This window comes from Kogia breviceps, chromosome 4, assembly GCF_026419965.1.
Source record: "Kogia breviceps isolate mKogBre1 chromosome 4, mKogBre1 haplotype 1, whole genome shotgun sequence".
Classification (NCBI taxonomy): Eukaryota; Metazoa; Chordata; class Mammalia; order Artiodactyla; family Physeteridae; genus Kogia; species Kogia breviceps.
Genome location: NC_081313.1, coordinates 97,809,656 through 97,835,037, shown reverse-complemented (window position 1 = coordinate 97,835,037; position 25,382 = coordinate 97,809,656). Strand labels below are relative to the sequence as shown.

At 39.5% G+C, this 25,382-nt stretch overlaps 1 protein-coding gene across 2 annotated transcripts in view; it reads left to right on the top strand.

Moving 5' to 3' along the window:
- The first annotated feature begins 20,710 nt into the window (after positions 1 to 20,710).
- DTWD2 (DTW domain containing 2) overlaps positions 20,711 to 25,382 on the top strand; it is a 133,579-nt gene continuing 128,907 nt past the window's right edge. For both annotated transcript variants that reach the window (XM_059063254.2, XM_059063256.2), the window contains exon 1: positions 20,711 to 21,039. In XM_059063254.2, coding sequence (XP_058919237.1) covers positions 20,822 to 21,039 — 218 coding nt within the window. In that variant the 5' untranslated portion in view covers positions 20,711 to 20,821. The remainder of the gene's footprint in view (positions 21,040 to 25,382) is intronic.

Sequence of the window (25,382 nt, the reverse complement as noted above, 5' to 3'; positions counted from 1 at the left end):
TGCTTCCTTCTTCTGCTGAGTTCCTTTTTAGATTTTTTTCAGAGTGCATCTGTAATTTGGAGGGATGTAGTACAAGGGTTGCAGTACAAGTCAGTAATTCCAGAGTAGCATTCAAATGTCACCCCTTCCATCCCCTACTTTCTTGGCATCTGAGATGGTGTTGTCATTTCACACAATGGACTTGCTGTATCAATGGAGCCAGAAAGACTAAGAGAAACTGAGACTTGGAATTAGACATTCTTTTGAGGTACTGGGTAAATAGAACCCAGCTGGGATGATGATGAGAGCTCTGTTATGTTGTTGGAGGGGGACTTCCCTGGTGGCGCAGTGGTTAAGAATCTGCCTGCCAATGCAGGGGATATGGGTTCTATCCCTGGTCCAGGAAGATTCCCACATGTCACGGAGCAACTAAGCCCTTGAACCACAGCTACTGTGCTTGTGCTCTAGAGCCCACGAGCCACAACTATTGAGCCTGTGCATTCCAACTACTGAAGCCTGTGCACCTAGAGCCCATTCCCCACAGCAAGAGAAGCCACTGCAGTAAGAAGCCCATGCACAGCAACAAGGAGTAGCCCCCACTTGCCGCAACTAGAGAAAGCCCGTGCACAGCAACGAAGACCCAACATGGCCCCAAATAAATGAAATTTTAAAAAAGATTCTCTTAAAAAAACAATAATAATCTTAAAAAAAAAAAAAGGTTGTTGGAGGGGCTTTCTCTCTAGAGGTCTAACTCAAATGGCTTCAAGTCTCAGGCAGTTAAGCAAATTAATAAAGGGGCACATGTAATACAATAGGGAGTGCTGGAGACTGTGGCAAACTGGAGAACATATTTTTGGTCTAAAGACATTCACCTTTTAAAATTTCAAATACTGATAATGTCAAACCAACTGTTAGTGGGCCAAATTTTCCCTATGGGCCATCTGTTTGTTACCTCCCCAAGACTTAACAGAACTTAATCTCTAGGAGATATGACAACAGATAATAGTGGTGAGCCAGAGAAGTAGTCACCATCAGGAAGGCTTAACCAGATGTAAAAGGAGTGACCTGAAAAGTGATGTTACAGCAAGCAGTAAGAGGGAAATAAGCCAGCAGTTAATGGGTTTCAGGAATGAGAGTGGCAAGAGGCAGGCTCAATGAAGGTCTCTAAGCCCTCTGTGATAGTGGAGGGAAGAAAATAGAGTTCCCAACCAGGAAGGCCTAGGGTCTGAGAATGGTGATCATTACTGGGAATCAGAACTAGGATGTAACAAAGGACAAGACCAGGTATCACTTATTACTGAGTCACTTGCATATTGAACTCATAATCCTTAAATCCCTAAAACTATTTTTATTGCTTCTTAAAAACTGATTTTTAAACTTGCTTATATAGAGAATTTAGAAAATACAGAAAAGCATAATAAAAAAGAACTTTTGAACTGTCCCACTGAAGGAAAGACAGCCCTGTTTGCAAAGCATGGGGCCAGGCAGGGAATCAACAGTTTCTGTCTTTGGGAAGAGGACTTTGGGATATGGGGGCAGGAAACTGGGTTAAGAGCTAGAAGTGTGTTGGCTAGCCTTCATGGTTTACCTAGAGCAGGACTGATTTCAGACTATTTTAGATAATTCATCATGATTTTTGGTTTGAAAATATTGTAGTTAAGAAACAGAATATAAAACCTCACTCTTAGGACTTCCCTGGTGGTCCAGTGGTTAAAACTCTATTCTTCCACTGCAGGGGGAATGGGTTCGATCCCTGGCTGGGGAATTGAGAAGCTAAGATCCTGCATGCTGTGCAGCCAAAAAATTTTTTAAAAACCCTAGCTCCTGTCTAGTTAGATCTTCAGTATTCATAATACAACCTAATCTTTTTAAGGAGTTGTGAATTCTCAGGATGTCAAATATCCATGTCTTACTAAAATGCATGTCCTAAATTCCTTTTTGGAAATTATGGACTATTTTGGATTATATATACCACTGATGTTTCACATCATCAGATTATATTGTCTTAGAATAATTTTGGTTTGGCTAAATATATGTATAGAAAAATATGAATTTTTTGGGTCTTCAACTATTGGCCTGTTTTATGTAACAGGTGTGGGTCAATGTATGTGTTTTTAGTGTAGGAGTACTTCCAGGGCAAGTAACAAGTCATTGTGACTATAACCATATGTCTCAGACCAAAATTAATTCTTGTCAACTAAGATATTACTGTATTGAGTTCTAATTCTGGAGTTTGTATTCAAAAGCTATTATTTGACAATTATTTTGTACAAAAAAAAAGGATATTTTAGAAGAAAAACATGATACTTAGAGGAGAAAATTTCAACTTACAATTTTCTGGGCTAGTCTTAAATGTACTCACATCTTTTCTAAAATAAACTACAAAAAATCATCCATCATATGCCCATATAATGTGATTTTCACTGAATAGGGGCTTTGTGTATAACAGGTCTCAAAATGGAACATGTAAAACGTCAGATTTCCCATATGTGACTGCACAATGAGTCCACTCAAGCATCCTAACACCTAATATTCTAACATTTATTTGTGCATTTAGTTTTTCTTAAACTTCTTCTTTTTTTTTTTGGCCACAGCCACAACTGCTTCAGCAATTTTGTGATTTTTAAACTTCCTCCTGCAAGAGAGTTTTAAAAACATGAATTATGTCTGAAAACTTGAAAAAAATGTAGTAAAAGTGGTAAGAAATTGAATTATAAGCATTCTTAAGAGAATTGATGCCAGGTATATTTTGCTCATAGGTTTTAGCTCAAGGTATTTATGTAGTATAAATGATTTACAGTGGTAAACATCCTTAGCTGAATCATCAGTGAATGTTTAATGGATTAGTTAAGAAACAGCAACTTAGGAAATGTAGGTTCTAATCTTAGCTCTTTCAGATATAATTTCATGGTGTAAAGACTTTCATTTCACTTTAAGTTATCTCAATTTTGTTTATTATGAAATTGGGGAAAAGATTAATAAATATCCACTTAACAGTGTGGAAAAATTTAAGAAGTTTTATGGTATCACAGAAAGAAACAGCCTCAGAGTTAGAAGATCTGGTTTTTGAACACAGTCTTGTCACTTAAAATAGCTATTTTTTCGATCCCTGGTCTGGGAAGATCCCACATGCTGCAGAGCAGCTAAGCCCCTGCGCCACAACTACTGAGCCCACGTGCCACAACTACTGAAGCCCACGCGTCTAGAGCCTGTGCTCCGCAGCAAGAGAAGCCACCACAATGAGAAGCCCGCCCACTTCAACAAAGAGTAGCCCCCGCTTGCGGCAACTAGAGAAAGCCTGTGTGCAGCAGCGAAGATCCAACGCAGTCAAAAATAAATAAATAAATAAATAAATTTTAAATGGCCATTTTAATTTAGACAAACCATTTCATTTTCAGAGGCTGTCATTTTTCCTTATCTGGCAAATAGAAATAAAAGTAAACATCTTATTTACTTTGTGAGGCTGTAGGGAAAAGCAAAATGAAATAATGTTGGTAAAAAGACTTTATAAATTGTAAAGTGCTATATAAATGTAAGTTATAATTTCAGAAATAGCACCAGGGCTTTGCTATAGTATCATCTGCTTCAGTAAGGAATTCAATATAATGCTGCTCTATTTGAACTGTTCAAAGGGGTATGTCAGTGGCAAGGCTATAGCACGTTCATCTTTGCAGAAATTTTGAGGTTAGTATTATAATGAAATTCAAAAGATATTTATTTTAGAATTCTAGTTCTGTTAAGTCATATATATGCTATTTCAATGATTTACATTTGTTTTGACAAATATCAGATTTTTCCCTGTTCATGTGTTCTCCATTCCTTTCACTACCAGTCCTACTCCAGAACAATAAACTAAAAATAGATATAGAAGCATCAATGGTCACCTTCATGTTCCAGGCCTCTTGAAAACATATAATATAATCAAAGGGATTGGAAAAGATCTATGGAGCTGGCTATAGTAAAAGTGACATATAGTACAGTGATGGCTTGTTTTATTTGCCGTTCCCTCTCAAATCAGACAAATCCCTGGTATTTCTAGGGTATAGCTGAATCTGTTTTTTTTTTTTAAATCAAAAGCACATTTAGTACATGATGAATATAATTAACGCAGCTATATGTTGTATATGAAATTTGTTGAGAATAAATCCTGAGTTCTCATCACAAGAAAATAATTTTCTCTCTTTCTTTAATTTTATATCTATATGAGATGATGAATGTTCACTAAACTTATTGTGATAATCATTTCATGATGTAAGTCAAATCATTATACCTTAAACCTACACAGTGCTGTATGTCAATTATATCTCAATAAAACTGGAAGGAAAAAAAGCATATTTAATATTTCTATCCCTGTCTTCTCCCTCATAATCCAGATTCTTATATCCAACTCTATACTTGATATTTCTATATTAATTTCAATGTTGGTACTTGAAACATGGCATGGACAAAACAGCATTCTTGGCACCCTGTTTTGATACCCATCTCCTCCAAACATGTTCATCACCCCGGTTTACCCTATCTCAATTGATGACAGCATTATCACTCAGTTACTCCCATCACTAATCCCCCAAAGATTTGCTGGGCCAGGCAGAGACAGTGCGACACAAAGAGCAATTTGTGTGTGTGTGTGTGTGTGTGTATGTGCTTTTTAAGGTCTTGAAGTGTTTTAATTTTTTAAAAATATTGGCATATAGTTTATTTACAATATTGTATAGGTTTCAGGTGTACAGCATAGTGATTCACAATTTTAAAGGTTATGCTCTATTTATAGTTATTATAAAATATCGGCTATATTCCCTTTGCTGTACAGTATATCCTTATAGCTTATTTATTTTATGCATAGTATCAATAGTTTGTACCTCTTAATCCCCTACCCTTATCTTGCTCCTCCCCAGTTCTCTCTCTCCACTGATAACCACTAGTTTGTTCTCTATGTCTGAGTCTGTTTCTTTTTTGTTATAGTCACTAATTTTTTATTTTTCTGACTTCACATGTAAGTGGTATCATAGATTATTTATCTTTCTCTGACTTGTTTCACTATGCATAATACCCTCCAAGTGCATCCATGGTATTGCAAATGGCAAAATTTCATTCTTTTTTATAGCTGAGAGTATTCTGTGTGTACGTGTGTGTGTGTGTGTGTGTGTGTGTGTGTGTGTACCACATCTTCTTTATTCATTCATCTGTTGATGGTCACTTAGGTTGCTTCCATATTTGGGCAATTGTAAATAATGCTGCTATGAGCATTGGTGTGCATATATCTTTTCAAATTGATGTTTTCCTTTTCTTTGGATATATACCCAGGAGTGAAATTGCTGGATCATATGGTAGTTCTATTTTCAGTTTTTTGAGGAAACTCCAGACTGTTTTCCATGGTAGCTGCCCCAATTTACATTTCCACCAACAGTGTAAAAATGTTCCCTTTTCTCCAGCATTTGTTATTTGTGGTCTTCTGATGATAGTACAGAGAGGAATTTTAATAAGTCGACTTTGCTAGGTTCCTCCCCATCTACTACACCTAGTTCACACTATAGTTATCTACAGTGGTAGTTTCCTTCTTGGAATAGGTCCTCTGCATTCTTTAGGCAGTTAAGGGAAACGTCAAAATTTCTAACTGATTCTTTTGGGTTTTCATTGTTTTCAGCTTGGAAATAATCCACATGCCAAAGAGACAACTTGGGGTGGCAAATTTTGTTCCCCTACAGTACCTTTAAGAAAACGCATGAAAGGAAGTAAGGACTTGGCTCTATCTAGTACTGCCTTGCTGTCAGGTCTTTCATTAGTAACTTAAAATGTGTGGTCCTCAGTTTTCTTAGCTATAAAATAAATAGATTATAGAAGGTCATCTCTGAAGAGCCCAGTGGTTCTAGAATTCCATAATCCCATGATGATGATTTGTGTTTCCATATTTTTGTTGCAGGAAAGAAGGCGGGGCTGGAGAGGATGGTCACTTCCCAGGTCTCAGGTGAGTCAGCTGCCAAATGTGGGTTCTTGGCTTCTCACAGGAAAGAATTCAAGAGTGAGCCATAGTAAAGTGAAAGGTTTATTCAGGGAGATACACACTCCATAGACAGAGTGTGGGCCATCTTGGAAGGTGAGAGAAGCCATGGGAGAAACACACTCCACAGAGTGTGGGCCATCCTAGAAGGCAAGAGAGGCACCAGGGTACAGGGTTGTCAGTTTCTATAGGGCTGGGTAATTTCATAGGCTAATGAGTGAGAGGATTATTCCAACTATTTGGGGGAAGGGGTGGGGATTTCCAGGAATTGGGCCACCGCCCACTTTATTGCCTTTTATGGTCAGCCTCGGAACTGTCATGGTGCCTGTGGATGTGTCATTTAGCATATGCTAATGTTAAAATGAGCGTATAATGAGGCTCAAGGTCTAGTGGAAGTCAGCTTGTCCGCCATCTTAGACCAATTTGATTCTAACCAGTTTATGTTGTATCCTCTGGCTATGTCATTCTTTTAAAGGTTGTGCCCTGCCCCCTTCCTTTCTCATTTTCACCTCAGGATGAATTCTAGCACCATTTTGAAGCTCCTTGTTAATGGATGGGCTCACTACATCAAGAATAGGGTGATGAAAGGCACAGTTCTTGAGTTTAAGGTCCTAGCAGGTTGCTATAGGAGCTCACATACAGGGTTGTTGCTTTGAGTAAGGAAGATGAACAAAACCTGTCCCCTCTCTCTGCTCAAGCATTGTGACTCTATATACTGGTTTTGGAACTTCAACTTTGAAAACTAAAGTTATTTAATAATTACTTTTGTAACATTTTCCCTCAAGGATATTTGAGGATGAAGAGCAAAACATATTTTCTAGGTTGCTTTTAAGCAAAGTTCATATTTCCCTCTATACTTCAATTCAAAACACAGAGAAAATTAAAAGGAGAACTAGGGTTGGGGCATATGTCTTTTAGTTATTGGCTCCAGGTATTGCCAACAGATGACTTGTTAGATCAAGATGCCCTGCAGCTCAAAGCTATCAGGAGGTGTTTTTCCTCGAGGAATTTCAAGGTCGAGATTTTTTTTTATCCCCTTAGAGAGACTGTTTAACATACAGGATGTCATTTCAGGATGTCCCTGAAAGCAGAAAATAAATTTCTCATATGGAAGGTGCATTCCCTGCATCTGGAGGTAGAAGGACAGGCTTATCACCAGAGATAGGGAATTTAGGGAGAAGCCTATATAAACAAACATTGTTACTACTTTAATTTACTACCCCAAGGACAAACTGTTTAGGTTCTTCACTAATTAAGCACCCAAAGCCCAAGTTTCTTTGTCCTCTTAATTCCTCACAAATGTATTTTTTCTTCATCTCAAAAGTATAAAAGCTGTGTGCTTTGGTCACTACCTAGATCACCTTTCAATGAGACCTCCATGCGCATTTAATTAAAATTGTTTTTCTCCTGTTAACCTATCTTGTGTCAATTTTATTATTAGTCCAGTCACAAGAACTCAAGAGGGGTAGAGAAAGTTTCTGCCTCCTCAACAGCGGTAACAAATTATTGTTGTGGTGAAAATGTCCCCTTAAATAGGATTGTAGTATATTAAAAAATATATATCTGCCAACAAAAGCATAGACTGACAATTTTAAAAGATAGAGGAGAGAAATTATGATTACATTCTGTTCTTTTCCTATGAGAAAAATCACCACTTTAGGTTAGATGCAATGATTCTCAACTTTGGTGCTCATCTGAACTACCTAGGGAGTGACTGATTCTGCTTCATTAGGCTTGAGGTAGACTTTGGGCTTTATCAAGTAATTATGAATGTTCTAAAGAGGGTTCTAAGCATCCCTGTCTGGGAGGAAGAGATTTTCCTCTACCCTCCAGGTTCTTCAGGCTGGTCTAAGAATTGACACGGGCACATTAACAGGAGAAAAATCGAACCAAAGTTTAATAACATGTATACGTATACATGAGAGAGACTCAGGAACTGAGTAACCTGCCAAAATGGCTGAAACCCTCACCTTAAGTACCATTTTCAGCTGAACATAACGGAGCGTGTTGGAGGTGGCGGTTTGGGGTTTCTAAGGGGAGAAGGAAATTGACTTCCAGGTAGAAAAGCAAATGTTTGGCATACAAATGTTTGCTGGGCCATGCAGAGTCAATGGGACACAGGAATTCTAGCAAACAGACTTTCCTGTCTCCTAGTTATCTATAACTGGAACAGGTCATCTACCTACATTCTTTTAGGCAGTTAGGGAGAAAGTCAAAGTTTCTTCCTGAGTTTTGGGCCTTGATCATTTTTTCAGCTTGAAATAATCTGCATGCTAAAGAGACATTTTAGGGTGGCAAATTCTGCTCCCGGACACCGCAAAGATTGAGAACAACAAGGGCAGGGGAAAACTCACTAGGTTAGAAGTCTGGAGTTTTAAATTTTCTACCTGACCATTTCCCAACTTTGGGCCTTAGTTTCCTCATCTGTAAAAAGCAGGATCTTAGGATCAGTGGTTTTCAACTCAAGCTGCTGGGGTACCCTCTTTCCAGGTTCTGATTTAATTGGCTTTGGGTGGGGCTTTTCCTCTGATTCCCATGTAAGACAGGCTGGAGAAGCACCATGTTAGATGATCTTCACATTCCCTTCCTGGTCTAAAACTCACTTGTTTCTAATAATAGAGATAATTCTTGGCCATAAAAATAGTTAAGTTAAAAAATTTGCCAGTCATCTGAATTGGATTTATAAATTTTAATTATTTAACTCTATGCAGGGATATTTAATTCAAAATGTAAAAATGAGTGTCTTCAAAACTAATTGGTAAAACAAACAAATCTAAGCAAACAAAATGCTTTAAAAAAAAATCCTGTGAGCAGAGGATCAAAGTTGTATGTGTAGATAAAGGATAATAAATTTCCAAGTTAATTAAACCTAGAAATTTTAGAAAATATGAAAGCATAACTGCACAGTCAGGAAATATAAAAATTAGAGTAGATCCTTGAGGAAAACCAGGCAGAAAAACAAGCATATTTTTATATAGAGTCATATTCAGGAAAATTAAAGAAAGAAAAAGAAAAGCATTATACCAATGATGTAACTACTGAAGACATGGTGCAGGTGGTCTGGGAGAGAAGCTGGGTTAAAAGCACAAAGCTGTGAAGGAAGGCCTTACCCTGAGAAGAAGAATCTCAACCCATTCACTGGAGTCAGAGGGAGCAGCAAAGGGTCCAGTGACTTGGGGGTGAGGGAAACGCAATCACCTCCCTATCGTGAACTGGGTCCCTTAAGAACAATTTATGTCAAAATAATCATGACACATGTACTTAGGGAACTTGCATTAAATAAAAGAATCACTAGACTCACTACTAATTCACATAAAAAAGACCCAAAAATACAGTCTTAAGGAAAGGTAAGCCTAAGGAAAACAAGGAATGGAATGAATAGAAACCATCTTCCACTTTATATTACTTGCCATTAATCATACCATTTAATATTCTGATATCTAGTTGTTAATGTTCTGAATTCTTCTTTCTAAAAATGTGGTTTACATGGTCATTGTGCAGAACATTTGTAAGATAGAGGAAAAGCACACTCACACAGAGACTTCTAATCCCAGCACCTTGGTGTAAGTATCAGTAATACTTTGGGAATATATTTTTCCTTTTTCTTTTTCATGTGAAGTTTGTATGAATTGCATCAGTAGATTTAGACATGCAGATATGGAAGGTAAGATTTTGGCCCTCAAATTCTGCACTCCCTGGTGTTATGCCTGAGACTATGTTACTTTACACAGCAAAAGGGAATTAAGGTTGCAGATGGAATTAAGCAGTTAATCAGTTGACTTTAAAATAGGGAGATTATCCTGGATTATCTAGGTGGAAAAGGAAGGCAGAGAATGAGTCAGAGAGATGTGACTATGGAAGAAGAGGCAGGAGAGAGTCAAACCATGAAAGAGACTCAAAACCTGCCATTACTGGTTTTGAAGATAGAGGAAGGGGATGAGTTCAGAACATGCTCCCCCAAATATATGCCTCTCCGGCATATTGACTCTTTTAAGTTAAAGCCATGTGAAATACTGCAGATAGAAAACCACTTTGGCTTTACTTTTTTTCCCCTAAAAGCAGGAAGTGAAATTCCTATGTGAAAGATATCCTCCCTATACCAGAAGGAAGGTACATTCTAATCATCAAGGACAGGAAGTTAAGATCAAGAGAATGCTATCCAAACAGACTTTGTTAAAAGAATTCCTATCTTCCTTTAGCTTGCCCACATAGTTGAGTCACTTTTCCACGACTGCCTCTTTGTTCAACCTAATATAAAAACAAGTTGGTGTCATAATATCTTTGGATCTTATTCCTTATGAAGGGTCTCATGTGACAAAAAGCTTGTATTAAAAAAATTTGTATTCTTTTCTCCTTTTGATCTGTCTTATGTCGATTTAATTCTCAGGCCCAGCCAAAAAAGAACCAGCTGGGGAGGGGGATATTTCCCCCTCTACCCCTCTTGAATTTTTGTGGCTGGACTAATAATATAGTTGACACAGACAGATTAACAGAGAAAAAGAAACAATGAAATGAGACATGGGAAGTGGCCAAAGCAGGCATTTTTTATACTTGTTAGGTGACTTTGTGAGGAATTGGCAGGACAATGAAATGTAGGTTTTGAATGCCCAATTAGTGAAGAATTTAAACAGTGTTTGGGCTTGAGGTAGTAAATTAAAGAAGTAACAATGTTTGTTTACACAGGCTTCTAGGCTGGAATTCCTTATCTTTGGCGACAAGGGTGTCCTTCTACCTCCAGATGCAGGGGTGCACCTTTCACATGAAACACTGATTTCCTGCTTTCAGGGAGACAGGAAGGTCAGAGTTTCCCTCTTGTGTTGGCTGTTTCTTAAGTAACTTTAATTCAAAATAATCAATATGCCCTTGAGGCACACTTTGTGCAACCTACTTTGGGCCCCAACAGTTCCCTCCTCTGAAACTTCCCTGGAAGTTTCACATAGTCAAAGCTGAGCTGGTGACCGTGGAGAGAGAGAACAGGTTAGCAGAGTCCTCCATTTCATTGAACCAGTTTCTTAGTTCTGAGAACAGGTCATTTAAACAGTTGTATCTCGTTTCAGTGATGCAGCTGGGCTCCCAAAGCTAGGTCTATGGTGCAAGGAGTCGGGTACTTAATAAGAGGCACTTCTATGGAAACAAAAGAAAAACATAGGTTAAGAATTGGAGCAGATTATAAACCAGTTTTTTAGCCCAGGGGGCAGTCAGTCAAGAGGATTTCTAGATATCAGTGTCCAAGCATCTTTTGCAGTTTGAAATGTCTCTGATGATGTCATTGGGTGTTCAGGTAAACTTTCTGAGTGACATACAGTAACAGGCACAAGGATTATTTAAATATAAGCTGTTGTGGCAATTTCTCTTAAGTTTATATCAAATCGTTTAGCTTCAGTTTGCAGGGCTTCAGGAAAAGTTTTAGGTCTCAGTGATTCCAAGTCTAAAGGATGGGAAGAAATTGGAAAAGTTAGTTTAGAGAGTTGTAGCCAGATATTGGAGAAAACTAAAAAAATTCAGTCTAGTTTTTAGGTAAATTACAAAACCTCAAGGAAAGTTAATAGCAAAAAAATCTAATATCTACAAGTATATATTATAATTTAATTGAAACGTAACTATTCTCTCTAAAATCTCACCCTAATTTCTAACAAAGATAGTCGAATTAAGACTAATTTGTTTGCAAAGTAAGTCTAGATTTAATAAACTTGACCTGATTATTTGTATAAGTCTAGCAAGAGTAGTGACTAACCATATAGGATCCTTTAAATCTGTATTGCTTGAACTTTTATAAGGAATCTCTGGATTGAAATTTTAAATGCCTTTTGAGGCCAGGAAGCCACACCAAAGACTTGCTTATCAGACTTGCCTGTAATACCTATAGATTTGGGTGAATTCCTCCCTTCCTGAGGTCCCCCCGATATCCTAAGTTTCCTGCACCTGCCAGGATGCAACCTTCCTTACTCACCTGGTAAGGCTGCTGGGACCCCTGTAAGCAGGGGATTAGGCTGTTTTTCCAAGGTGCTTTATTGGCTCCATAATGGCAACCTTAGTTCCTTTAAGCTGTCTGGTCATATCTGAATCTACATGTGTCTCTCTCAAATATGACCATTCTTGGGAATTCCCTGGTGGTCTAGGGGTTAGGACTCTGTGCTCTCACTGCCAGGGCCATGGGTTTGATCCCTGGTGGGGGAACTAAGATCCCGCAAGCAGCAAGGTGCGACCAAAAAAAAAGACCCTTCTAGTCAAAGCCTTGGTAATATAATCAATGCTTCCAATTGTGTTCTGTTATAAGGAGAACAGATTCTTATTGAACTTATGCAAATAACTATATTGCCAAAAAATAAGGATACTCACTGAGAGTTTCTGAATTCTGATCAGGTAGAGAGGAAAAAGATGTTTCATTTCTGCTTACAAAGGTATAATTTACCAAACTGCTATAAACCTTTAAAAAAATAATTCCTTGTATCTGGAAAACAAAATATTTAAAAATCAGTAATATTTTAGACAAAATGTCATAAAAATTGTAACCGTATTCATTAGTTCATTCAATCCCATGTAATGAATTCTTGCTCTTCGAGTCCAGTTTTTCCATTAGTTCTGTTGTCCTTGCCTGATAATTGAGAGTGACAGGGGCAGTGATAATTCCAAGAAGTTTGCAAGGCTTTTGTTAAGGCTGGTATGATTTGCCCAGTGAAGTGGGTACCTTGATCACTGGAGATTACAGAAAACCTCAACTGGAAAACATGTTTTTTTTTAACTGTCTCTTTGCCAGTGTGAGGGCATCAGCCTTGTAGTGAGGGAAGGCTTCAAGCTATTGGGAAAACATACATATAGTAACAAGAACATTTTGATAACCCATACTAAGTGGCATACTAAGTCGAATGAAGTCCAGCTGTAGGTGTTCAAAGTGTCCAGAGAAAGGAGGTCTGAGGTCTCTGGGGACAAAAATAGTTTTTCCCAGGATTATGGACCTGACCTGTCAGACATTGATGATAGACTGTTTTTGCAATTTTATTTTTTAAAAATTATTTTTGCAAGTTATCACACACTAGGTGTAAACTTTTTTTACTTATATTATCATTCTTTTTTTTGGCTCCTGCCACGCCACATGCAGGATCTTAGCTCTCTGACTAGGGATTGAACCTGCACCCCCTGCAGTGGAAACGCAGAATCTTAACCACTGGACTGCCAGGGAAGTCCCTGCTCTTGCAATTTTATAGAAATCTTCCTACCAATGTCTATTTACAATTCGAGTCATTTTAAGTGAACTGTGGTGAGGGAGGAATCCAAGAAAAAAAAATGAGGTTTGCCACGGGGCTGGGAAAAATCAAGTGGCTGTCTTGGGTTACCCATAACCCAACTCTTTGTTTAATTTATAGCTATCGTTTACCCATCTTAATTTCTCTGATTCAGGAGCAGACTGTTGCTACTGTACAAGGATATCAACATGGCAAAAGTTTGGCAATAAGCAGTCAATTTTTTTTTTTCTTTTCAGAAGCAGAATGGACTTCATTCACACGTGTCACCATCCTCACAGATTCTGGTGTTGCTGCCTTTGGTGAAAGTCAGGGCATTTCACCGATACCTAAGTTCAGTCCCTTTAGTGTGAGTCTCAATTTTGATGACAGACATTTTATGCCAGGACATATACAACTTCTAGGAATTTCACATTATTTTTGGAACACTTATAATTCATATCTATACAGATACAACATAAAGAAGGCTTAATGTTACTTTTTATTTGATGACTCTTCCTATGTAATTTAACATATCAAATACACCTAATTAGTTTAATCTCTCTTTTTATAAGGAGAGAGAACAAATTTTTGAGATATTTCAGGGGCCCTATAAAATATTTCATATTCCAGAGTTAGTTCTAAGTCAAAAAGACTTCATTTAGAATTTGATTTTTGGGAAGTTTGTCAAAAATATCAAAAATGTTTTAAAATGCTTAGTTAAATAGGTCTCTATGAAACAATGCTTAGTTATCTATTTAACCAAAATAAGAATTAAAGATTTCATAGGCAAATTTAGAAGGTTATATAGTTCTGAGCAGAACTTAGCTCTTTTAAAATTGAGAGGACTGGGTTTACTTAAGTAATCAAAGACCTGACAAAGACACCACAGAACATAAGTGATTATTCTGACGAGACATAAGATCTATTTTATTCCTAGGCAGATTACTTAAATGTAATGAAACACGTTTCCTAATCTCTTATTAATATCAAGAGAAGACCAATGGGGGGAAAAAACTTTGTCTTTTTAACAGAGAGAAAACCTAATTCCAATTTTGCACCAGTTTACTTTTGATATTAAAACTCATTTACTTCTGGGCTTCCCTGGTGGCACAGTGGTTGAGAATCCGCCTGCCGATGCAGGAGACACGGGTTCGTGCCCGGGTCCGGGAAGATCCCACATGCCGCGGAGCGGTTGGGCCCGTGAGCCATGGCCTCTGAGCCTGCGCATCCGGAGCCTGTGCTCCGCAACGGGAGAGGCCACAACAGTGAGAGGCCCGCGTACCACAAAAAAAAAAAAAAAAAAAAAAAAAAAAAACCAAAACTCATTTACTTAATTAAATTCATTCCAGTCTTATCCAGTCCTAGACACATATAAAATTCCTTCCCAAAGATTCCTTTATTTACAAACCTTTTATAATTTTCTATGTCCATGTTAGTTAGTTTCTTGTTTTCTTTCCCATTTAGAAGTAATCGCACTTGGACAAAATCACTTTCTTTTTCCTTAACAAAAATATCTCTGTACCTTATACCTTTTCTTACTCCCAAATGCATCCTATTTCTATTATTATATCTGGCAGCTTTAACCACATATATTAATTAAAATTATTAATCCTTTGAAATCTTAATTTTTAAAATGAAAATAAACAAGTAAACACGTGTGAACTGAATACATTTTGTGGTTTGGCAAACTTACAAATACGTTTTAATTTTTAGAAACGTATGCTACTTCATAGTACAATCTTTTCATAAAGTACAAGATATATTTACTAATAGAGCCAAGCGTACTTAGTCTTGAAACTGAGTCCCCCTAAAACGAAGTTCCTTTGCCGAGTTTATGTTTAATCTCTCTATCCAAAATGTTATTTCCGGCTTCCCTGGTGGCGCAGTGGTTGGGAGTCCGCCTGACGATGCAGGGGACACGGGTTCAGTGCCCCCGTCCGGGAAGATCCCACATGCCGTGGAGCGGCTAGGCCCGTGAGCCATGGTTGCTGAGCCTGTGCGTCCGGAGCCTGTGCTCCGCAACGGGAGAGGCCACAACAGTGAGAGGCCGGCGTACCGCAAAAAACCACCCCCCAAAACAAAAAAAACCCAAAATGTTATTCCCTGTCTTGTCCAACACCTGTTCCCCTTAAGCTTGAGCAGTATCAAAGAAAGAGGGGACATGGAAAGGCTTTTGTACCCAGGAGGGCCCCAGAGTGTCCTGCTTGTTTCAATTCCCCCTTTTCTCCTAGGAGTTTTGGGGTATATTTGTCTATTATCATACGTTTTAGGGTAATTATTATTAAAATTTTTTTCTTAAGTACAGGACAATTTTGCTCCAATATTCTGATGTTTTATAATGCCTATAAGCTTGAGAGGAATAGGTAAGGTCTTGGGAAGAGTAAAGATAGGTAGGCCCTGACTTGCTTCTAGAGTTGTACTTCTGGTTTTGTAGACATTTACAAGACACAGACAGTTGTTTCTATTAGCCCTTGAATATTGACCTCCAGCTGATTTATTTCCTGATTGTTTGTAGGGGGGTCTGGAGAATTGCTGCAGAGATGGAACAGTTTTTAAGAAGGGAAATTTATGTTGGATTTTTGTTTCAAGTCTAATTTCTGTTCTTTCAGTTTAATAAGGGCCTCTTTAAGGCTAGTTGTTATACCTTTTTTCTCCTTTTGATTCTCCCATAAGTACCAATATGACAGCTGTTTATGATGAGAGCTCTCAAAATATTTTTTCTTTTTAAATACAGCCAATTTAAAGGATCCATCATCTGGCCATTGATGAGTAGAATCTTGTATTAATTTCAAATAGTGACTCAAACCAATAAGCATTTTATTATGTATGGCTTAACTGAAGATTCAAGAGGTGTCTCACAAGAGAGTGTATATAGCCCTAACAAGATTCAGAAAGTTCACTCCCAGAGTTAGTCTATGAAAGTAAAAGCCTTTTGTTGCTACAGGTGGTAAGAATGGCATAGTGAAAATGGTGTCTTTGGTTTCCCATAAAAATATAGGGCATCTCCAGTCATAAACCCACTAATTTATGGCACCGGGCAGGCACTACTGGAATAGGACTTTTCTGCACTAACAAGCAATGAAGATTATGAGGACAAAGGCCCCTTTTGGACTGGGACCCCTTATGACAAACTCCCCTGAGAGCAGGCACAGCATGACAAAGAGAATGCTGCTTGTGATTTCATATCTGAGAACACCAGTCTTTTTGACTGGCACCAGGTACACCCTGGTAAGTGCACCTTTAAGATGGCGGAGACCAGAAAGAATATTCTCACTAGAGACAAAGCCAGGCTTTCAGGACATAGAACAAGATGGAAGGAAAAAGGTCATCCAGTTTTTCATGGAGGACTGACAACAAAGTTTGTCTCAGTAGATACTGACCTGGTAACAGCTGTTAGTTAACTCACTAGCCTGTGAGACTGGCTCTAACAGCAGGCTTATGAGGCTTATGCCTGTGTTCTGCCCTGTGCTTCTTCCTCCTTATGACCAACAACACAAAAGACAGAGACAAAGAAAAACGGTGACCATCTCTGGGAGGAAAAGAATCCTCTTGAGTTACTAATCCAAGGAAATAGCTCCACAAATATTTTCTCTTGCTTATCTAAATTGAAAGAGAGAGAGAGAGAAGAGGGACCCTCACCACTTTCCCTTCTAATAGACTTTGCAGGCAGAGATCCTGGAGGCTGCTGTGGTAAGAAATCTTACCTTCCGCTGGCCTTTGTCATATGTGCCATTATATCTTGGCTGCAGCAGCTTCAGGACAGAAAGCAAGGTCCAACCAGCCTCTTGGTTGGCTCACCAACTTTTTTTTGGGTGGGAAATTGCCTCCTCTACCCCTCCTGAGTTCTTGTGGCTGGGCTAATAATGAAATTGACACAAGACCGATTAACAGGAGAAAAAGAACAAATTTTAATTCATATGCATGGAGGTCCCACAGAAATGGACCTAACAAGTGGCCAAAGCAGGCAGCTTTTATATTTTTTAGACAAAGAAACAAATTTTTGAGGAATTGATAGGACAAAGAAACAGATTTTAGGTACCCAATTAGTAAAGAATCTAAATAGAGTCTGGGCTTGGGGTATTATATTAAAGAAGTAACAAGGTTTGTTTATATAGACTTCTAGGCCTGAATTCCCAATCTTTGGTGAAAAGTATGTCCTTTTACCTTCATATGCAGGGAGTGCACCTTTCACATAAGAGATACGTATTCTTTCAGGGAGACAGAAGGGAGGGTCAGAGTGTCCCTCTTGCGTTGGTCATTTCTTAAGTAACTTTAATTCAAAATAATCAATATGCCATTGAGGCACATTTCGGGGTGGCCTGCTGTGGGCCCCAACAAACTTTAAGAAGTTTCGTAAATATAACAATTTGCTTCCTCCATAAGTCAAAGAACATGTGTGACCTCTAGAAGCTGGGAACAGCCCTCAGCTGATAGCCAGCAAGAAAATGCTAACCACTAAGAACTGAATTCTGCCAACAACCTGAAGGATAAGCAAGGAAATGGATTCTGCCTTAGAGGCTCCAGAGGAATGCAGCCTGCCACCACCTAGATTTTACCTCTATGAGATCTTGTTAGATTTCTGACATACAGAACTATAAGATACTAAATATATATTATTTTAAGCCACTAAATTTGTGGTAATTTGTTACAGCAGCAATAGAAAAGTAATACAGCAAGGAATGTTTTGTCTTTACTTCATTTAAATCAAAGTTTATCCAATACTGAATCCTTATTCTGTTGGGCTGGCAGGGTGTTCAATCCCAGACGTTACTGAGGCCCTTTCCCGTACCGGTGACACACAAGGTTCCAAGGATCTTACCATGAGCCAAAATATCAGGGAGGCTCCCTTGGACCTTCTGTTATCACTGTTATCATTTGCTACCAATGAGATGCCATAGTCCCTGCCTTCTTGGTCCCATGTAGTCTGGTGGCAGCAGCAGGATCTTCACAAAGGGGGGGAGACCTGGGATCCAAGGTTCATCTCCTCTAGGCATCCAGGAAGTCATCCCCTCATTCCTCCAATCTGGATGTTCCATCATTACCTGGGAGCACTGGGGGGTTAGGAGTGGGGGTTTGGTTACCCTTTGTCCCTTCCTCAGTTAGCAGAAATCTTCCCTCTAACAGTCTAACAGTTTTTGCTTTTATCCCAAGGACACATCCATCTCACACCTAACGTACATGTGCACAGACATCAGGCTTGATACTGAGGTCATCTCTTATCTGTTTTTACCTCGCAAACTCCCTTGAAGCAAAGAATCATAATGGTCTAGTTACTAGGAGTTGGGAGATAAATAAAATATAAATTAACATCTCAGTAGATTATTTTGTAATACTGATGCACTGGTAAGTTAGTTGTATCCCTTAAAGGAATTTTTGCTTGCCTTCCTAGTGTCTCGGTATTTCTCACAGGTTTGGTCACTGATGGTCTTTATTTTGATACCAGGTTCTGTCCCAGGTTGGTAACATAAAGTAGCAGCTCGCTGGATGGGTGATACATTTCCTCAGGCTTCTCAAGGTCAGGGTTCATAAACCTGGATTCTTGCTTTCCAGAGGGAAAAAGGACTCTCTTTTCTCCCAGCTCTGGCTGTATCCCTCTCACATGGGAGTTTTCTTTGACTCTGGTCAACCTCTGGGAGAATGGACTACAGAGGAGCAAGGATGGAGCAGGGGACCACTTATGTGCTTATGGCAATAGTCTAGGCAAGAGATGACAGGGGCTTGAATCAGGGCAGAAGTAGTAGGAGAGATAAATGGTTGGATTTTGAATACTTTGATGGGTAGAGCCAGTGATCTCATGTAGGGTATTAAAAGAGAAAGCCAAATATAAATAGGCTTGTTAGGACTCACTTGCCCTCACATAACTCAGACTTGGTAGTCTGGAGTGACCTTAAATGACTTAAGAGAACATTCCACATCTTGAGATTGGAGACGAGAGTTTAAGGGTTGTCACAGCAGAATTTAATTTTGTTAAAGAACTGGTTCTCCAAGTGGGAGAGAGGGTGATGCAAGAGGGAAGAGATATGGGAACATATGTATATGTATAACTGATTCAGTTTGTTGTAAAGAAAAACTAACACACTATTGTAAAACAATTATACTCCAATAAAGATGTTTAAAAAAAAATATAAATAAAAAAAATAAATTTAAAAAAAAAAAAAAAAAAAAAAAGAACTGGTTCTCCAACCTAAATCTGCAGCCATATTTCTTTATTTTCTGATTCAACTCCTTTTCTATAGTCTCTGGGATTTCATTATTTCCCAACTCCAGTTGGCATCAAGTTCCAGTTTTTTCTCCCATGCTACATCCCTCACCAGGCAGGTTTTTCCAGCCTTTTTCTATTCTCCTTTAGAGTACTCCAAAATAAATGACAGGTGCCATTTCTAAGGGAAAAGAATGCGGGAAAGTTGAAAACAATAGCCCTGTTTTCTACATACAGGCTTGATTTTAAGATGACTAAAAACTTAATAGTGAGATAAACACTTTGTTTTAAGAAATACAATACTGCTCTATTACTGATAAATCTACTTTGTTTTATATTTAATTTTTCATAGCTCTAGAATCAAGATAATTATGATTGCAAAACTTAGCTCATATGACTGGTGAAAACTTAATTTTTTTGTTTAAAACGATGAATGTTTGTAGAAGTAACAAAGTATTAATAAATGAAAAGAATCAGCACCGATATAGGGCAAGAAGTAGTGCCACTTTCATTCTAACGTAAAGTTCATTCTGGCTTTTAAAAAACTGCGGGCTATATTGCTGTTTTCCAGAGCTGTAAAAACTTGGGCAAAGTAGGTATCTTTCTGTGGCTTATTTTCCCCCTCATACATGAAATCTCAGCTCTCTTACTGCCTTTGATCTTAGGGGCCTCGGACAATTTAAAAACCGCATTTAATCGAATGTTTAGTATCTAGCGTACAATAGTATGCTTGATGACGAGTAGAAATACCAAGTACAAGACACAGGACACAGGTCCTTGCTCTTCTAGAGCAAGAAATCCGCTGAAGCAGACCAGCCGTGAATTCAACTTTCAATCGGTACAACCTCTCCTTTGTAGGCCTGAAACAAGTACACAAGCTGATCAAGTACATCAGATGCTGAGACTGCTGTGCGCACTCACCCAGCTAATTCTTTTATAAAATTTTTAAATTTTTACATTAATTAATTAATTAATTTTTGGCTGCATTGGGTCTTTGTTGCTGCGCGCGGTCACCCAGCTAATTCTTAAACTGCCATCCTAAGGCGGAAAACGCAGAATTCCATTTTATTTTCACTTTTAGAGGGGTGAAAATAAGGAAAGTACATTCAAGTTTGCCACCTGAGGTGTTTTGAGAGGAGATTCCTTTACTACTCCCCGAGACTCTTTCCTAACCTCACCTGCTCCCCAGGAAAATCCACACTTTCCTTCCGGGTTCTAGGTGAACTGGCCCACAGGGCACAGACCAATGGGTTCATTCCTTGTCCGCTGCGGGGCGGGGTCTCCAGCCTGGGCTTCGGAGACCCGCCCTCCGTACGTGGCGTGCGTGCGTGGCGCCGGGCGGCGCAGGCTGGTTTCTCCAGCTTGTGGCGCCCCCTGACGGTAACGGGGCTTCAATGTGACGGTCGGACCTGAGCGCCTGCCATGGAGCCGCAGAAAGAGGCGCGAACACCCAGGGACCCCGTCGCGCGGCTACCCGGGGCCTCTAGGTCTCAGAAGCCGGACGAGGAGGAGCGGCGGGAGGGCGGCTCAGCGCCGGCGGCGACTGCCTTCGACGCGGAGGCGGACGGGGCTAGTGTGGACGGGCTGTGGGAACTGCCAGTGGAGCCGGCTGAGCGGAGGCCCGAGTGCAGCCGCTGCAGGTGACCGCCGGGCGGGGGCGGGGACTGAGGCCGGCGGCCGACTTGGAGGGGGATGTGTGTCGCGGTGGCTGCCGCGCCCTCTGCCGGGGAGGCGGCTGCTGCGGCTCCAGTCCGGGGGAGCGCTGGTTCTGGCATCTCCGCGCTTGGGGCGGCAGGGTCTACTGGTTGACCTTGGAATCACTGTGAAATACCTGTCACAGCTCTTTCGTAAGAAGCCATTTCTCCAGGTTCAGGATTATTTAGCCTTACTTCCTGCAAAACACTGAGCGGGTCATGGGATGAGCAGACAGAGGTTCCGCTGTCAAGAAGCTTGAGCGTCTGGTAGGGGAAGTAAGGCGTAATGACAGTAATATTTGTAAAAACATGTTTATGCTTATGTGACATAGTCATCTCACAGTAAAAAAAATGAAATGGATCAGAGGTGAGGAGATCAAGGTGGCAATTACAGAAGTTGACATTGTATTCAGAATTATGAATTCACTTAGAAAATTGAGCACCTACTATGTGGCAGGCACTGTTCTAGGTTCCTAGAAACCTAGGCATGGATAAAACATACGTTATCTCTGCGCTCACTGGGTCACTTATAGTCTATTGGGGAGACAATTAAACTAGCAACACCAACAATTAACATTATTTGACCGATTGAATTATGCTGGTGTACTTTCAGGATTGTGAGGATTGCTTTCCCTGCTTGTTTGAATCTCATGCTATACAGATATACTATTATATTTACCTCCTGGGTGTTCAGGATCATTTCTCTTGGTTACTATCCCTGTGTTGTCCTTCACACTTTTAACAATTAGATAAGTGTCTCTACTTCCTCACCTGGGAATCACTCTGTGATTTGTCCTTAGATGCTACATGCTCTGAAATGGCTCTCACTAAAGTCACCATTAACCTTAATGAGGTGAAATCTAATGGATCCTTTTCTGTTCATTTTTTACTGGACCTCTTGGCAGAATTCTGCAGTTGAAATACTCACTCCTTGAAACACTCTCTCTTTGGTTTCACTTTGATTTATCTGACTTCTGTATCCTAGTCTTCTTTGCCTGTTCTATTAAAACTCTAAAATGTTGGGCTACCTCAAGGTCTTGGTTCTAGGTTCTCTTCTCTTCTAACCTCATACACTTCTCACAGGTGATCTTACCAGTTTTCATGGCTAAGTTATCACCTCTACTCCAGTCTCTCTAGCTCAGACCTTTCTCCTGAGCAACAGATGTACGCATTCATTTAATCATTGAGTACTGAGTGCTTTGCTAATTACTGGTAACACGGTAGAGTCTTTGTCCACAGAGTGTTCAGTTTGTTATTGGATGTAGATGATAAACCAGTAAACAAGCAACTAAATATGTAATTACAGATTGGAAAAAAGAAGAACAGCAATGAAAGAAAGAAGTGGGGTGCTGCCATAGTAAATAGCAGGATGGTGTCAGGAAAGATTTGTGAAGAGATAGCCTTTATATTGAGACTTGAAAGATAAGAAGGATTCAGCCAAGAGAGAAGTGTTCCAAGAAGGGGAACAGAAGGACAGGCTGGTTGATTGTCTTTAGCATTTGCATACTTGGAGTCTCTCCAGGGCCATTTTGACCTTTTCCCAGAACTGAGTTGTAAGACCTCAGAGGAAGGATCTTGAGTGTAAGGATCTTTTTATATTTTCTGAATGTACTATGTGCAGTAGATACTCAGTAGACCTTTGACGAGGGTGAATAATTTGTGTCTAAATGACTCTGTGTTGGAACTTAAGGGGTGTGTGAATACAATTTATTTAAATAAGTTGTCTAAAGTTGTTAGGAGATAGCACTTAAGAATGCTTTGGGGCTTCCCTGGTGGCGCAGTGGTTGAGAATCCGCCTGCCAATGCAGGGGACACGGGTTCGAGCCCCGGTCCGGGAAGATCCCACACGCTGCGGAGCAACTAAGTCTGTGCCCCACAACTACTAAGCCTGCACTCTAGTGCCCGTGAGCCACAGCTGCTGAAGCCCACGCGCCTAGAGCCCGTGGTCCGCAACAGAGAAGCCACCGCAATGAGAAGCCCGTGCACTGCAACGAAGAGTAGCCCCCCGCTCGCCGCAACTAGAGAAAGCCTGCGCACAGCAACGAAGACTCAACACAGCCAAAAATAAATAAATAAATACAATTAAAAAAAAAAGAATGCTTCGAAGGGGTCTCACTAGGATGTGGAAAGAAAAGTGTTTCAAATACAAATCCAGAGCTAAATTATGCTAGCTTTTTTTTTTTTTTTTTTTTTTTTTGCGGTATGCGGGCCTCTCACTGTTGTAGCCTTTCCCGTTGCAGAGCACAGGCTCCGGACGCGTAGGCTCAGCAGCCATGGCTCACAGGCCTAGCCGCTCCGTGGCATGTGGGATCTTCCCGGACCAGGGCACGAACCTGTGTCCCCTGCATCGTCAGGTGGACTCTCAACCACTGCACCACCTGGGAAGCCTTATGTAGTTTTTAGTCTACTCAGAACTGCTAGTTATATTAGTTTAAAAATTAGTCTTCTATGGCTAGCAAAGATTTATAATTTTTCTGATCTCCTCTCTGTCCCATTAATAGACTTTATTTTTTAGAGCATTTTTATTTTATTTATTTTTAAAAAAAATTATTTATTTTATTTATTTATTTTTGGCCGCATTGGGTCTTTGTTGCTGTGCCCTACTTTCTCTAGTTGCAGTGAGTGGGGGTTGCTCTTCGTTGCAGTGCACGGGCTTCTCATTGCGGTGACTTCTCTTGTTGCGGAGCACGGGCTCTAGGCGCCTGGGTTTCAGTAGTTGTGGCTCACGGGCCCTAGAGCGCAGGCTCAGTAGTTGTGGCGCACGCGCTTAGTTGTTCCGCGGCATCTGGGATCTTCCTGGACCGGGGCTCGAACCTGTGTCCCCTGCATTGGCTAGCGGATTCTGAACCACTGCGCCACTAGGGAAGCCCTAGAGCACTTTTAGATTGACAGGAAAGTACAGAGATTTCCCATATACTCTCTGCCTGTACACATGCCTAGCTTCCCGGTTATCAACATACCCTACCAGAGTGGTACATTTTTTTTTTTTTTAATTAATTTATTTTTTTTAACATCTTTATTTGAGTATAACTGTTTTACAATAGTGTGTTAGTTTCTCCTTTACAACACAGTGAATCAGTTATACATATACATATGTTCCCATACAGAGTGGTACATTTGTTACAATTGATGGACTCCATTGACACATTATTATCACTTAAAGTCCATAGTTTACATTAGGGTTCACTCTTGGTGTTGTACATGTTTTGAGTTTGGACAAATTTGTAATAACATATATCTACTATTATAGTATTGATAGTATACAGAGTGTTTTCACTGCTCTAAAAATCCTCTTGGCTCTGCCTTTTCATCCCTTTCTACCCTCTAACCTGATCTACTGTTTAAAAAATAAAAATGACTTGCTGGATTTTAGCTTGTTTTCAGTTTCATTTAGTTAATCCTTTAGAATTATAATTCATTCTGACATTTCTGCACTTTGTTTTTTCTAGTGAAATTTTCTGCCTTTTAAAGACTCTTTCCCTTGGCATGCTGTGCATTTTGTTTGTTTTCATTGGTTAGAGTGCAGTTCTAGAATTATGGAGAATATTTAGGTGTTATCAGTATAATATTTATAGCTCTTTATATTTTATTTTATTAGGCGGTTAGGGTTTTAACTAGTTCCCTGAGTGAACTTCTTTACATTTATGCTTATAATGGTTTTTAAAATTAAAATGCATTCTTAGATTTGAGTGATCAGTAAGTCACAATTATTTGGCCATTTATTTAAAACACTATTCATTTCTCTAAACACTACTATAATTGTCACAGCCTAAGGAGTTCTAGAGATTGGTTTTGTTCAGGAAGTGCAAACTCAGTTTAACTTCTCAGCAGAATCTTGCTCGTTAGAAATACAACATATCTTAAACATTAATGAAATATTCCTTAAAAGATCTCAAACTAATTTGTTATTGCAAGATACAGATTTTATAAAAAGTGTGTCCCTGTTAGAAGGAACAGCATGTACAGGAGTACATTGTATAGACTACAGTGTATTTGGAGAGCTTGGCAGAAAGGAAGGAGAGGCGAGGCTGCTGAGATTAATAGTGGTTGCACTGGGAAGGGCCAGATAAACTGTGTTAGGGAGTTTGAGCTTAAAGCACTAGAAGCCAACAAAACAGCCATTGAAGTATTTTTATATTTGAATGGAGGTTACAACTTGACTTCTATAGGTGGCTTTTATCACAATTTGTACTCTGTTTTATATATTAAGAAAAATGCAAACTGAATGGTGACACAATGGTAAAAGGCTTGACTGGGAAGAGTTAGGGCCTTATTCCAGTAAAATGCCA